General features: G+C 32.3%; 2 protein-coding genes across 2 annotated transcripts; one reads left to right on the top strand and one right to left on the bottom strand.

Moving 5' to 3' along the window:
* The first annotated feature begins 1,649 nt into the window (after positions 1 to 1,649).
* Positions 1,650 to 11,502, top strand: LOC134681454 (uncharacterized). Its single transcript, XM_063541091.1, has 4 exons — positions 1,650 to 1,806; positions 8,886 to 9,091; positions 9,610 to 9,901; positions 10,244 to 11,502. Exons 1-4 carry the CDS (start codon positions 1,650 to 1,652, stop codon positions 11,500 to 11,502), a joined length of 1,914 nt encoding a protein of 637 aa, XP_063397161.1.
* Positions 11,503 to 11,819: 317 nt separating this feature from the next.
* Positions 11,820 to 15,076, bottom strand: LOC134681453 (chymotrypsin-like serine proteinase). The gene is made up of 4 exons (XM_063541090.1): positions 15,053 to 15,076; positions 13,890 to 14,061; positions 12,425 to 12,579; positions 11,820 to 11,995 (listed from the first exon to the last, which is right to left on the bottom strand). The coding sequence occupies exons 1-4, from the start codon at positions 15,074 to 15,076 to the stop codon at positions 11,837 to 11,839; spliced, it is 510 nt and encodes a 169-aa protein (XP_063397160.1). The 3' UTR covers positions 11,820 to 11,836.
* Positions 15,077 to 15,331: the final 255 nt, after the last annotated feature.

Raw genomic sequence — 15,331 nt, 5'->3', positions numbered from 1 at the left:
AAGTTGTTTGGACTTCAACTTCATCAAAAACTACCTTGACCAAAAACTTTAACCTGAAACTTCCATTTTCATTTTCTATGTTCATTGGACTGTGAAATTGGGGTCAAAAGTCTAATTTGGCTTTAGTATTAGACAATCATATCATAAGCAACCGGTGTACTAAGTTTCAAGTTGATTGGACTTCAGCTTCATCAAAAAATACCTTGACCAAAAATTTTAACCTGAAGCAGGAGGAACAGACGGACGGACGAACGAACGGAGGCACAAACCAGAAAACTGTAAAAAAAAAAAACACCACGAAAACAAATAAAACTTGAGACGGGTACATAAATGCATTGGGAATAAAATGAAATTGTTAGATTTCAATCCCCCAGGATACCTTAAGCCAAAGTGGAATAAACAAACAGCAATACACATCCCTTAAAGTATAATTTTTACAGCTAGGAAATCATACCCCATGCAACGGAGTTGCGGAGAGTATACTGTTTTTGAAACGTCTGTCCGTCAGTCATGTTCTTGTCATCGCAACTCCTCTGAAACCACATAACAGAATTTCATGAAACTTTGTAGATAATAAGCACATACTATGTAGATGTGCATATCGACAGGATATTATGATTCAATATTGTTCGCCCCTTTGAGCTTTTTTGCTTCAATATACTACATCAACAGCTTGTCATCGCAACCCCTCTGAAACCACACAGCATAATTTCATGAAACTTTGTAGATAATGATGAAATACTATGTAGATGTGCATATCAATAGGAAATTATGATTCAACATTTTTTCTAGGAGTTACGCCTCTTTGAAATTGTTTGCTACAATATACTACTACAACAGTTTGTCATTGCTACTCCTCTGAAACCACACAACAGAATTTCATGACACGTTGTAGATAATGATGATTCAGTTTTTTTCTTAGAGTTATTTTATTTGTCCAGTGACAATGTGTATATCTACGATAGAGGGGCATAAGGTTTTCTGGTCTATTCGTCCGTCAGTTATTCGTTCGTCCGTTCGTTCTTCCATCCATCTGTCCCGCTTCAGGTTAAAGTTTTGATCGAGGTAGTTTTTTTTTATGAAGTTGCAGTCCAATCATCTTGAAACATATAATCTTATTTTTTTAATTGTTGACCCCTTACCTCAAATTTATATCTTCGTTTAGCCTATTTTTGGTTACGAGACCTAACCCTACTGGAGACAAATTAATTTTCGAATAGATCATCAAAACATTTCGATTTGTATGTGATTTATGACTATATCTTTGTTATATATGTTTGAACTGATGATTATACTGGTTAATGGTCTCAATAGGGCAGGGTTACATGATCGTAATTGTAGGTCACATTTCATTCATACCATGATTATTGGCTACCGAAGTAAAATTAACAAGTAAATCCAACAATATATGTAGGGTAATAGAATTTCGAATGTAGCAAATAAAAAACCTATTAACTAGGTATGAACATTAACTCTGATCACAATCGAACTGTTACTGAACCTGAACGATTGCACTAGGATAATGGTTATTTGTTCTAGACTCATCACTGATATTTATTGGAATTAACCAATACTTTTGATATCAATCAATAAAATAGGACTTACTTTGTGATAAAAAAAATTAATGGATAGAAAAAAATAGGAAGACGATGAAATCATCAACCCGTCTCAGAGATTCCAGACTTTTCCCAAGACATTTTCATTGGATTATATTTATACTGACAGTAATATTTAGAATTCGTTATGTTATAAACAAAGACAATTGGTGGATTCTACATCCAGATGAGATTTACCAAACACTAGAAGGTAATATATATATCATAATTAGTATCTATCTAATATTTGCCACTGGATGTAAAACAAGAAACAATCATTTGTGGTTTGAGTGATAATGTTATAATTTAAAAGCTATTAATGATTGTCTGTGCAGTAAAAGATAAAAGAAATGGTTGTAGCTAGTCATTGGCGGATCCAAGGGGGGTTGGAACCCCCAAATTTTTTGGCCGACCAATGCATGTGAATGGGGACATATAGTTGGACCCCCCCCCCCCTTGTCCTGGGTTGGGAACCCCCTTTTTCAAAATGGCTGGATCCGCCCTGCTAGTGTATGCAAGTAAATGAGAGAGCGACTCAACACAAATTTAGTTTGTGCTTTGGAAATGTTTAACGATTCTCATCTTCATTATTTTTATTTATAAATTATTTTGAAAGAGACCACCAAAGAAGATACGTCTCTGTCCTCTCACAATCAAAAACAAAACAAAATATTAAACAAATCGTTCTATCAAAAAGTCGTCGTACACATATATTTTACATGACTTATAATTTTCATTGAATGTAAAATTTATCTGTTCATTGAAATTGTAATGCGAAAATTAAGGTGTTTAGCTTTATTAAGAAAATTATGTAATTCTTGATAAAACTTTTTAAAATTAATCTTTTTATTTTTAAAATCTTTATTCATAGTATGTAATTCATTTAGCTAGATAGGAGAATGATCAATATAATGCTAACATCTTATAAACATACCTAAAATGATGTATAAAAGGCTAAATTGAAAATATCTTTTAGAAGAAAATAATTGAAAATCACTTCTTTAACTTGTCACCATTTTCGTGCTAATGAGGTTTAAATCTTGCAGTGTTTATTTCTCAGAGATTAAGTTTAGACTTTTACCGAATCAAGATTGAATTCAAAACGGGAATTTTTCGGACAATTTTGTCCTTCTTAACCTATACGATAGCAGGAACAGCTATAGCATATATACTTGTGGTGTGAGTGCCAATGAGACATCTCTCTAGCCAAATAGCAATTTATAAAAGTAAACCATTATAGGTCAATGTACGGTCTTCAACACGGAGCCTTGGCTCACACCAAACAACTAGCTATAAAGGGCCCCAAAATTACTAGTGTAAAACCATGTTTGTATTATTTCAACGCATTGCTCCATATTCTATTATTTCATGATTTTTTCGTAATAAAAGCGGAAATACCAAAGCTTTCACACGTTTAAAACTTTGAGGATCCGATGACATTTATCTTGTAACATTAATTATTTTAATTTTATAATATTTCAGCTGCGTCGGATACAAATCGACCTTATGCAAATGAATATCAAAATATATGTTAATTTTAGGGGCCAGCTGAAGGACGCATCCAGGTGCAGGAATTTCTCGTTACATTGAAGACCTGTTGCAAACTCCCCGGCAGTTCCAGTTCCGATCCGCATACGGGCCCGAATACTACTCTACCTGTTGGTGACCTGCTGGTTTTTTTCTATGGTCGGGTTGTTGTCTCTTTGATACATTCCCCATTTCCATTCTCAATTTTATCATTCTGCCGAAAAATCTTCAAACAAATTCTGTAACTGTTGGAAAATTGAGTTGTTGCAAGAAACCTAAAAGAGGCCCAACATCCTCATTTATTTCGTACATGACTGTTCCAAAATCACTCAAAGTCTTATTCATGTACATGTATGAGTTCACTTATATAACGTTAACGTTGGTTTCTGTTTGACGCAGCTCAATTTTGTTATAGACTTTGATTATTAAAAGATTCAACTTCGTGCGTTTAAAAAAGAAACAAGAATGATAGCTTTCTCCTTTTTTAAGCATATGTACAATAAAAAGTCAGAATTCACAAAATTAACACGATTTTGAATAAACAACTGTAGAAAAAAAGAATGTTGACTTCTTCCGAAAAATGTGTTTGATGTAAAACGTTTGTGGGTCCATTTTTAATTGAGTACTTTTAAATATTTGATCAGAAATGGTGCTGGCCCAAGACCACAATTAATGACCCTACGAATATAGTTCCCTTTAATTATAGTGTATTTTTTCTTAATTTTTTTTCTTTGCCTTTTTCATTCATTTGTTAGTTTTTATGGGGTGGAAATGAAAGAAGAGAGGTGAAATAACTTTTTGTTGAAGGTATTTTAACTGATTTTAATATGGAAAGAGTGATTAGGTCAAGTGCAAAAAGGTAATATTTACAGTTTTCGGAACATCTCTTGACTTGTCCATAGGGGTATGGATGTGTATTGGCTAAATTTGTAAGTTGTGTGAAAGCAATCTTTCTGAATTTTGGATATATTTTTGGACTAGTACTATACATTACACACACAAAAAATTGGACAAAAAGATTCGGTGCAATTTTTTTAATAAGACAAAAAGTTATAAAGAACTAATAGAGGAATTAATTGTGGTCTGTGGCCTGCTGTCATTCAAAAAAGATAATAATCATATGCTGCCATTTCAATTGTGGTTTAAAGGTCTAAATGTCAGATCATAAAGTGATAAAAGAATTAACATTTCATTCCACATGAATAAAGTTAATTATGTATGAAAAATTGAAAAGAACCATACTTTGACAGTTATATGACAGTATGTCAATCGATTTATACACATACATAAAGATTTAATTAAGTACAAAACGGGGAAAATAAACGTATTACACAATACTAGTTCGTAAGAAACTTTGAAGGTTATACATGTAACATATTTTCATTATAAGCATTCATTTGTATGAAAACATTTGGACAACGCTGCTCATTGAACGTTAAATAAATATGTTGAAAGATGCACTTAAATTCCAGACATATTCACGATGTTATTTTTAAACATAAAAATGAATCCTTAAATTTTGTTTTGATAATTTTCCAAATATGAGGTAATGGTGTGTTATGATAACCACCGTACTTCGGAAAGTAACAGACGACATGTTCATGTTAGACGAACTGATCTATCTTTTATTAAACTTTTCTAAAGATTAAAAATAAATCTATATATAAACTTGACCAACTCCGGGAAAGTCATCTTATAATGTATAGCTTGAATGAGGGAGATATATTACTAAATTCTATAACAGCTAATTTCAATCAAAATATGTCCGTATTTTTATACGCATTTATGTCTTCTGTGCTGGTGATACTTTCGTGGACTACCATTCTTTAAGTCCACCAGCAAAGGTATACTTAGGACTTTCAACAATGATTGCAGTAAAGGTAACAAGTCACAAATCTATTGACATTATTATATATACCTTAACAGTGTATAACAATAGAGCCTTTATCCATGTGGAGAGATGTTTTACAAGATATTTGATATAGTTCTCAACTAACTGAGCCTTTATCCATGTGGAGAGATGTTTTACAAGATATTTGATATAGTTCTCAACTAACTCCTGACCTCCAGAGGTTGTTTTTCTTTTCAATAATAAATTAAATTAACAAATATATAATGACAATGGTTTGTTATATCAGATACATTGTAAAATCAGTGAAAAAAAGTTGATTCGGGAAGATTTCATTTGTGATTTTTTTTAAGGTTTTATATTAACTAATTTTAAGGTCTAGAATGTCACAAACATATATATATATATATATATATATATATGTACTATTTATTTTATATTCTGTAACTTTATTTTGATGTCTTGGTGCCTGTTACTTTTCTTTTTTTTTTCATTTTTTTTTTATTTCTTTAGTGTACATTCCTTTTTGATTTTATCTTATTATTGATTAAATGTCTTCTTCCTGATCTGGCCTATATAAGTATGCTACCCTTTTATCCTCTGGGGAGAAAATAAGGTGAAAGGGACTTACGGTTATTGTAATATCGTAATGGGACTAGTATAATGGTATCTTAACGCGTATCAAACCAGTGAAAGGGTATTTGAATGTTAAAAAATTATAATTTAAAAATTAAATACAAAAAAGTATAGAAACGTAGAAAGGTAAAAAAGGGGGATGAGGGTATGATATAAGCATCTGTAGCTACCGTTTTAACTTAAATAGTCGCAGTTTTTATTTACCACTTTTCTTGATAAATGTTGTACTTCAACACCATTCAAAGATACAGGAATTTGTGAATGTTTTCTTGGGTTAAATGATTTGTTGATGTATATAATATCCGTTTATGAAAAGTCAAAAAGGATACAACATCGCCATAAAAGAACAGTAACCTCTAGTTTATATACATATATATATAAGTTAACCCTATAAAATATATTACTTATATTCGTGACGAAGTAATAAAGCCTAGTAAAATATAAATGAATTAATGTATGTACAATTTGGCCACGAGCATTTTTTAAATTGTTATTTCCATCAATGTTTAATGGGTGTATCATTTATAGTAAATGATAAAATTAATTACATTTTAGAATAACAACATAAAAAATACTTTATTTTCTGTACAACATTAAAAAAGGTGACGACCGTTTAAATTCATCAGAAATTTATCTACGTTTTCTTGAATTTATTCATGTTTGCATACACTAGAATTGACGTTAACATACATTTTAGAATGCAGGCTACCTTAAGCTGTGACCTTTGTTTTTCTTTATAGAATACAGAAACGAAAGACCCCACCCTTAACCATACATGTACCCTCGTGTATCTAAAGTTATGAAAAATGTCATCCATTGGCAGTTTTGAACGTCTTTTAATAATTTCATTGGTGTTTGTTTTATTTTACTTCTTTCATTATGTTTTCTATGCTTCGTCTTTTTTTTTATAAATACTACAAGCAAACATATGATGTGTTAAAATAACCATACTAATTATGTTCAGGCTATTGAGATTCATTAATTATGACTTATAAACTTGCGACATAGTCATTTCACACCTCATTTCTGATATTTAAAGTCCTAACAATCAAAATGTTCATTTCAAAAGTAGTCCAAGTCTGTACAATTGATATAGTTGCTATTTCCAATTTCCTTTTACAATTGGAGTATTGTAAATATGTATCTTTGAATTTAAAGCAATCACGTTATATCTTATTAAATGACAAATTGTTCCGAATGAGACATCTCTGGTCTTTGTTGGTCTTGTATGTGTTTTTTTTTAAATTTTCGGTTCATCCATATGTTTTCGTGGCCTAAGACTGTTTTCTGCTCTTGTGGTCGAGTTGTAGTCTCTTTGGTGCATTTAATAAATTCAACCAACATTATTTAGTCAAGGAATTCGTTACCAAAATCAAAAACATCAATATAATTATTAAGTATGACCTTGAAAAACTTTTATCATCACTTTTATCTAATTGGAAAGAAAGGATATGGTGAAACAATTAAAAACACAAATGTGTCTCTATTACACGGATGCCCCATCCGCACTGTCATTTTCTATGTTCGGTGGACCGTGAAAATAGGGTAAAAACTCTAATACGGCCTTGAAGTTATAGGGAACATGTGTACTAAGTGTCAAGTTGATTGGACTTCAACTTCATCAAAAACAACCTGGACCAACAACTTTAACCTGAAGCGGCAGACAAACGTACGGACGGACTGTACAACGGACGTACGGACTGACTGTACAACGAACGAATAAACGCACATATCAGAAAACATAATGCTAAGTTGGGTGTAAAAAATTAAATCTCTATGTGGACATAGAATAGCAAAGGAACATAGCATCTTTTGCTGTTCTTCATCTTCGACCTTTTTTGTGGTTGAACGTCCTTTGATGTTTATGAACTGGGTACATGATCAGCATGATTTGTATGTCATTCGCCATGTAAAGGAGAAATTTGACATGACATTCACAAATTAGTATTTAACGAAAGCACATCTTACTTTCTTACAACCTTACAAAAAAGGAAAGATAAGTATCATTAACATTACTTCAGTGAATGTTTACCCTAATCAGCTAATATAATGACAAAAAGATGAACATCACCACTGAAGGAAAACGCAATGTATAAATAAATTCACAATTTACATATTTTATCCTTGATAAACTTCTTACGATATTGATACGATAAACAATTTTTGATTTGGTGCAATGCAGCAAGTTGTAATAACAGAAAGACATTGTTCAAAATTTAAACACTATTACAAGTTTCTCACTTACTTAAGTGATTGTTACATATGAATGATTTTTCCCCGCGGAGCGGCATACATATGATATATAAATCACTTACAACATTTTTCTAGTGATTTTGGGAGCTATTAAAGTGTCATTTGACAAAAAAAAAAACATGCTTAATTTCTACTTTTAGTTAGGTTTTCGTTAAGCAAACAATTTAAAAGTCAGTGTAACGATTGATTCAAATGCTGATAGTCATGCATATTTAAGCTACATTACCTTTGAGAGCTAAATTGTAGTTTATAAAATGAACCAAGTGGCTACACAGGATGCATACATACGCAGCAACGTTCAATCAAGTTACAGACTTTAAAATGCGATGCCTTATGAAGGACAAGCGGAACACTGTCTACACGTTAACGTAACTGTGCAACAACGCTCTAGATAATCCACAGGTTGTCTGTTACAAAAAGATATATATGTCCCTATCAAACGTTACACCAGTTTGAACAGTTAAACTCACAGTTCAAATTTCTTCCTTCGTTTTCCTAGTCGAACGCATGGCATGACAGTACCAACATATTGTTTGATTTGTTGATATGTTCTTGTGATACATGTTTGTCTTGAATATATAACAATAAGAAGATTTTGTATGTTATTGCCAATGATACAAGTTGAACTCTCCACCAGAGACTAAATCACAAGGACGTTAACAGGTATCCGTAGATTAAAACAAAAGATACTGTGCATGTTTGTTTTATTTTTACATATTCATTTATTTTGCATTTTGTCCCCATTATGTCAAATCAAGGAGGTTATATGTTGAATCCATATATGTATGTTGAGTATCAATATTGAGTCTTTTTATATCAACGGTATCCATCCATGGTAATGTATGTGGCAATACATGTACTAAGTTTGTAAACTGTATTTACATGTACATCGTGCTGTTACGACATATATCAGTGTACAATAAGTAACAATATCACATCAAAAGTACTACAATGATGAGAATTTGTCTTTGATATTTTAAAAGTATTTACAATTGATAACATTATTTCTTCTTTTCTTTTTTCAGTTGCTCACTCAGAACTGTATGGATTTGGATTTCGACCTTACGAATACCTCCAACCACCAGATTTGAATGACCCGAACATTACCATTGCCAGAAAACACGAATACCATCTCGGGATGTACAGTCTGAGGTCTTTCATTATTCCAAAGATTTATACATATGTTGGGTACTGCTTTCTGTATTTTGGATACAGTGGAAGTTTATTCGTGGTATGTAAATTAAATAGTATAAAAGAAAGATGAATTTACCAAAAATATGAACAAAATAAATATTTGCATAAAGACCTAGTTCACAAAAAAACAGAAAGAAAATAAAGAAAAAAAACAAATTTAAAATAAAACAAAATAGTTATCAAAGGTACCAGGATTATAATTTAGTACGCCATTATTGGTATTGACATATAATCGGTGTATATCCGACAATTTATCGGCCGATTTATCATGTTGCAATGAATAGCTCAAACGAATTCGAAGCAAGAAATATGGTAATGTTGTGAGGAAAAAAAATGCTTCAAGATGAACATTTATCAGGTTCTCACAATAAAAAAAAATCAACTTAAACACATTGTAGTGAAACTTCTATTTCACTTGATTTTTAAAAGGAGAGGAACCTAATAACAACAAACAAATAAATAATCTTACAAACTAATTTCTTTCAAAATCTATTTTTTGCCTTTACTCTTTATCCTGTTGACCCTTACATAACCATTATCCTATTATTTTTACAGATGTGGAAAGTGTTTCACACTGCTGTATCGTCACTGTTGATTTTATCAGTTTATAAGTTCACCACGTGTATGTATGGATGCCATGATACTGGAGTTCTCTCAGCTTTTATGTGTGCATGTTCTATTCACTTGAATATCATGTCAACACATACTTTAATCAACAGCTTTCTGTCCCCGTTCGTGTACTTAATACTAGCCGATGTCCTCGAACGATCTTCTTCCGGAATGGTAACAACAACCAAACATAACAATGAGAACAACTCAGCCAATAACAACAACGAGTATTATAGTCGTATGTGTGGAGTCAACAACGATAATATGTATAACGAAGCAAAATTCAAACAGATATCCGATAAATGCAAAACAGATCATAATGCAAACCTACCTAGCCGAATATTAACGAGCAAACACGATTTGGAATTAAGCAACTCAACGATAAACCTGTATTTTCATATTATTGCGGATAGGATTGGCGGACGATGGTCAGGAATAATGAAATCTGTCTTTTCTGGTTTAATACTGGGTCTAGTAGTTTACGTCAGACCAGACACTTGTGCTGTTATACTTAGTGTTATCGCGTTCACGATTAATTTAAATGAATTGAAATTACTTTTATGTTCATTTTACTTGATAGGATTTATTATCGCTATTTTCCTTGGCATAAGGGATGATTATGTTAGTTATGGTTCAGTTATTTTATCACCATGGCAATGGATTAAATTCAACGTTGGTGGGAATTTATCATCAAAATTGTTTGGAGTCGAACCAACTTTGTTTTATGTACGGATATTGTTGTTAGATGATTGGATCAACTTCCTACTTCTGACTTTAAGCAGCTCCCTTTTTCTGCTGTTTGCAGTTTATACCGTCCTTATTCGTCATAGAGATTCAAGTCCAATAGTAATGTTGGAAGTCAAATTGACTAAGCAATTAATGTTAATAGTATTTTGTTTGTTGTGTTTGTACTCGTCAAAAGGACACAAAGAAATTAGGTTTGTTCACGACGTAATTCCGTTGATACTTATTTTATACAGTAGAATTATTTTGGTAGTTTGTGAACTAGGAGTTAAACTGTGCAAAAGTAAGCAGTGTCTGTATATGATTCTAATATTAACTGCAGCTATCCAATGGAAGACATTTATTTCTCTTGATAAATACAAAATATCAAAATGGAGTTACAGAGGAATTGATAATTCAAATCACGTGAATAAATGCCTTGATTTCATTAGTCGACAGCAAAACGTCACAGGTGTATTTCTAGACGCCGATTTTCATATGTCTGGGGGCTTTTCAATCCTTCGGCACAATGTTTCAGTCCTAGCACTTAATCAAAAAGAATATTTCAAGTTCGAAGAAGACGCACGGATAACCGTGAAATCAAATTTCATCAGCAATGGCACACATTCAATATTTACTTTAAGTCGTGTTTCCGATTTTATATCAACAAGCAACCAACGATATCTTTGGAAAAGTATCATAGAAGATTCAAGTATCAATTATCTTATTGTTACAGGTAGAAGACTCTTAAAAAATTCCGCATTCGTTGAAATATATACATCTGGGGATTTTAAATTACTCAAAAGAACTTTCGATTCTATGGAGGAGCTAGCCGTTTATTCAATGTCAAATGCCACATCATCGGTTGACAACTCAGATATACTAAATATGGAGGCAGACTGGCTTATATATTATGGATCATATGTGACAGCAAAGGAGAGGCTGACATACATTTTGAAAATCGATGAACGAAATCTGAAGTCACACCAGCTATTGATACAATTATATCATATTAAAAGTGACAATAAAGCAGCACGCGCTTCTTTACAGAAATGCAGGAAATATCATGATAGGAAAACATGTCTTCTGACCCCAAACCATTTCAATATGAAATAAAAGAATGACAATAAATGAAGCACATAATGCATTTCTATTATTTGAATAAATTTGTGACCAACCCCTCAGCCCCAACCCTTTCAATAATTCTGGATCAAATGTTTATTTCGTTTACCTTATTTATCTATTTTTTAAAATAGACCAATGATCATATATTTTGTATACATAGATTTACCGAGTAATCCTTTTTTGATTGCTGCTTTATTTTAACCCCCAAAAACCTCATTGACATGAAATATATGTTGGTAAATATTATACAAAACGAGATATATTTATATAATATCTAAAATCACAAATAGAATCAAACAAAATTATTGATTTTACATCCTTTAATTTAGATCCCTGTCTGTTGTCTGATCCAATCTCTGAAGAATGAAATCCTTGTATATACACTAGGGTACCCTACTCCACACCCACTGATTCCCCATGATGTTGCTCCTGCCAGGTAGGTTGTTCCCTGTACCTCACATTGCATAGGTCCACCACTGTCACCCTTTAAAATAAACAGTAAAAGTGTGAAATTGGAAAGATTTAATGAAAGAGAGGCATAGGGAAACTAATTGTTTCAACTGCAAAAGTGTAATATTGAATTGTTTATTCTAACAGCTTTCGAAAGTTGCATAGACTCATGTTCTAATAATCATGTCAGAGTTGAACTGAATAAACAGTTTCCGCTCTATTGACGGTTTTGTGAAGCTTTTCTGTTATCTCAACATAGACGCTTTTTGAAGCAGTACCGGTTTGTAAATAGAGTGTATTGCTTATACATGTATCGTTATAACCCTGTCTAGCAGGAGATATAGTCTAACAGCCCCCTGGTTTATAAAAGATTTTCAATCTTGTAACGCTGCATTAAATATTGCAACATTGTTATTGTACTTTGTATAAAATAAAGAATTTCAAGATACGTTAGACTGCTTACATTGCATGCTGATTTGCCGCTGTCTTGGTCATTACCGATACAAATGTGACCTCCGTTGATTGTAGCCCCAGTAACAGTTGACCATTTGTCGGTACAATCAGCATTAGTCAATACTGTCATTGTTACTTCCTGTAACACATCTGGAAGACCTGGTTCTGAATGTAAATTATTTGGAATGATGAAACGTTTGTATTTGCATTAACATTTAAAATTGATAATGGAAATAGGAATGTGTCGAAGAAAAAACATCCCCGACCAAAACAGCCAAAGAGAGGTATATGATATCAAACATAACTGAGTTCTCATCCAATGAAATCAAAGCATTGATATCTTAAGATGAACTCCGAACATGGCAATAACATCAGTGAAGAGAACTCTATCACAACTGGAGAATACTTGTAAAGTCCAAAACATGGCGTCTGATGGTTTGGGAAAAATCTCCGTATTTTGCCCCCTCTTTTTTGTGCGTTAGGATAATCATTTTGTTTAGTTTTAGCAGTATACAGTAATTTTTTTCACAAAATTGATGCTATGAATAACATATAAAAACATAAAAAAAACACATAAACAATAAAAAAGGTATGCATCCCATTCTCCACTTAAGAAAACAAGTACTTATTTTGAAAAAAATAAATAAATAACTGTGTATAACATTATCTGTATATTCCATATGAGGCTGTTGGAGAATAGAATCAAAAGTTCAATAATGCACAATGTACGGTTCAGCGACTTATCTTGGAAAACAAAATCAGTTGTTATATTTCGATCAACTGCTGATATAAAAAGTGCATATGGACTAGTAATAATATTGCCAATGAAATTGAGTTATCTTTCTTGGTACACATATTTACCATTTGCGTTTAAAATCGAATTGCAGCTAAACTAACTAGTATACTTAGCTGTTTTATAGTTAATAATAGTTCAAATTAATTGACCCGATGTATTTATGTACATGTTATAGTCATTTTTGTGAATTATCGCATTTCGCAATCCTTAACGTGAACGGTCAATCAAGTGACTGTAGGATGTCTATAACACAAAAAAATAATCTGCAAACGTTCTTAAATGATGTGCTACAATGTAAATCTGTTTTAGAATAAACCAACAACAACAACAAAAATTTAAATTCCAACATTATGGGTTGCTTGTGGTATGTCACAGTAGAATTTGAAATGTTTATAAAAAGTTGACTCGTTTCGAAATGTAATGCAGTTTTTACTGTTAAATAACCCTAACCCTAACCCTTACTAGTTGTGAAAGGAACAAGGATTATAAATTAAAATGCCTGACCCTTTTTGGTGAACAAAGGATTATACTTTAATCTTCAATGTAAATGCAGAACACAATCATCGTCTTATTGGATGAGATAATGTACTGAACTAATACGGCACACTATTATATATTATTGATCTAATGCTGAACCAAACTGTACGAACAAGTACTCATACAATATACCAAACCTTACCATCATTTGTCAGACCCCATCCTGTAATCATACATTTGTCTCCCGAAAAATTCCCCTCGTCATCTGCCAACTCAATCTTTGCAATAGAACTACTGAATGGTAAAGCTGATTCAAGTTCCAATACAGCGATATCGTTAGGGAAGCCATCTCCAAACCCATCATAATCAGGATGCTGTGAAAAAAAATGTTCCGTGAAATTGAAATACAATGGTGGACAATAATGCAGATATCAGGGACCCTTTAGTTGTGGAATTGTTGTTAATCGTATAGTTTGACAAAGTTCTAGTTTCGGCAAAATGGTATAACTTGAAAGAAAGGAAAACCTCGCGCGCCAAAAAAGTACTACTAAAGTTAAGAAAGTATTGGGGTCGTTTTGTGTATAAAAATAACAACCTGCGTCAAGTAATATTTCAGACACGCATTCAATCAACAACGATTTAAAAAAGGAGAAAGCTTACAAAAATGCCGAACTCCAAGGAATATTCAACAACTGTCATATTCATGACTTAGTACAGGCATTTCTAGATGCAGGAACGGGCAGACTATACCTAAGCTGTATTAAAATAGAATTGAGAATGAAAATAGGGAATGTGTCAGAGAGACATCAACCCATTCAAAGAGCCCAATGCCACTAATGGGTCGTAAACACATCGACAACATCTCGTACTCAGAGGCGGGCTTCAGCTGCCCAAAACAAAGCAGTGTACTAGTTCAGTTAAGATGTACGTCCCACGAAACATATACCTGACCTAAATTTATAAACATAAATATACAGGTCTAAGAAAGGCCAGATGCTCCTGACCAGGTACAGGTGAAAAATTGCAACGATGTTGTCTTGTGACACCTCAATCCTTTAGTTTGCATTTATGAGATTGTGATATTCTTATTTAATTATATGAAATAAGAATTAGCATGACGAACTTTCACTGATCTTATCAACAACTTACAACAATATAATTTGGAGAGTTTTTACAAAGAAGCAATAAGAATCGATTCAATTTCCGATATTTTATTTTACCTGCCGACTCTCGACGACCGTATAATTTAAATTGAAAAGATGGTATTTAGGCGGTTTACGACATCAATGCATAACTTAAACACAATGATTTAAATTTTGAATTGGGTCAATTTCATAGGTAAGGAAATATGAAACAAAAACTTACATTTGTATCGGATGTGGTTACCATTATTTCAGATAATCAGGGCTTACTATATGATCTCAAATCATCTAAAGTTTGAAGAAAAAAATAAAAATATGCAATGCAAGTTTTTGTACTTATATGTCAATGAACGTTGTCAATGTTAAATTCAGAAACATTGAGTCATGTAGGTATTTTCAAAATGAATCGATACAATGATTGACTAACAACAGACGAAACGTATTGAAAAGATAAACGAATATCACTCATAACAAATACCTTTATTTTCAAGTAAATCAAGTA

Source organism: Mytilus trossulus, chromosome 8 (assembly GCF_036588685.1).
Source record: "Mytilus trossulus isolate FHL-02 chromosome 8, PNRI_Mtr1.1.1.hap1, whole genome shotgun sequence".
Taxonomy (NCBI): Eukaryota; Metazoa; Mollusca; class Bivalvia; order Mytilida; family Mytilidae; genus Mytilus; species Mytilus trossulus.
This window is presented reverse-complemented; position numbering and strand designations above follow the sequence as displayed.

Excerpts from the sequence above, each read along its gene's own strand:
- LOC134681453 (XM_063541090.1), bottom strand. The coding sequence starts at position 15,076 with ATGGTAACCACATCCGATACAAAT. Across the intron at positions 12,580-13,889 it reads ATGGGGTCTGACAAATGATG|AACCAGGTCTTCCAGATGTG; the intron begins GTAAGGTTTGGT and ends ATTTACATTCAG. Across the intron at positions 11,996-12,424 it reads GCGGCAAATCAGCATGCAAT|GGTGACAGTGGTGGACCTAT; the intron begins GTAAGCAGTCTA and ends TTTATTTTAAAG.
- LOC134681454 (XM_063541091.1), top strand. The coding sequence starts at position 1,650 with ATGAAATCATCAACCCGTCTCAGAGATTCCAGACTTTTCCCAAGACAT. Across the intron at positions 9,092-9,609 it reads ACAGTGGAAGTTTATTCGTG|ATGTGGAAAGTGTTTCACAC; the intron begins GTATGTAAATTA and ends TTATTTTTACAG. Across the intron at positions 9,902-10,243 it reads CAACAACGAGTATTATAGTC|GATTTATTATCGCTATTTTC; the intron begins GTATGTGTGGAG and ends TTTACTTGATAG.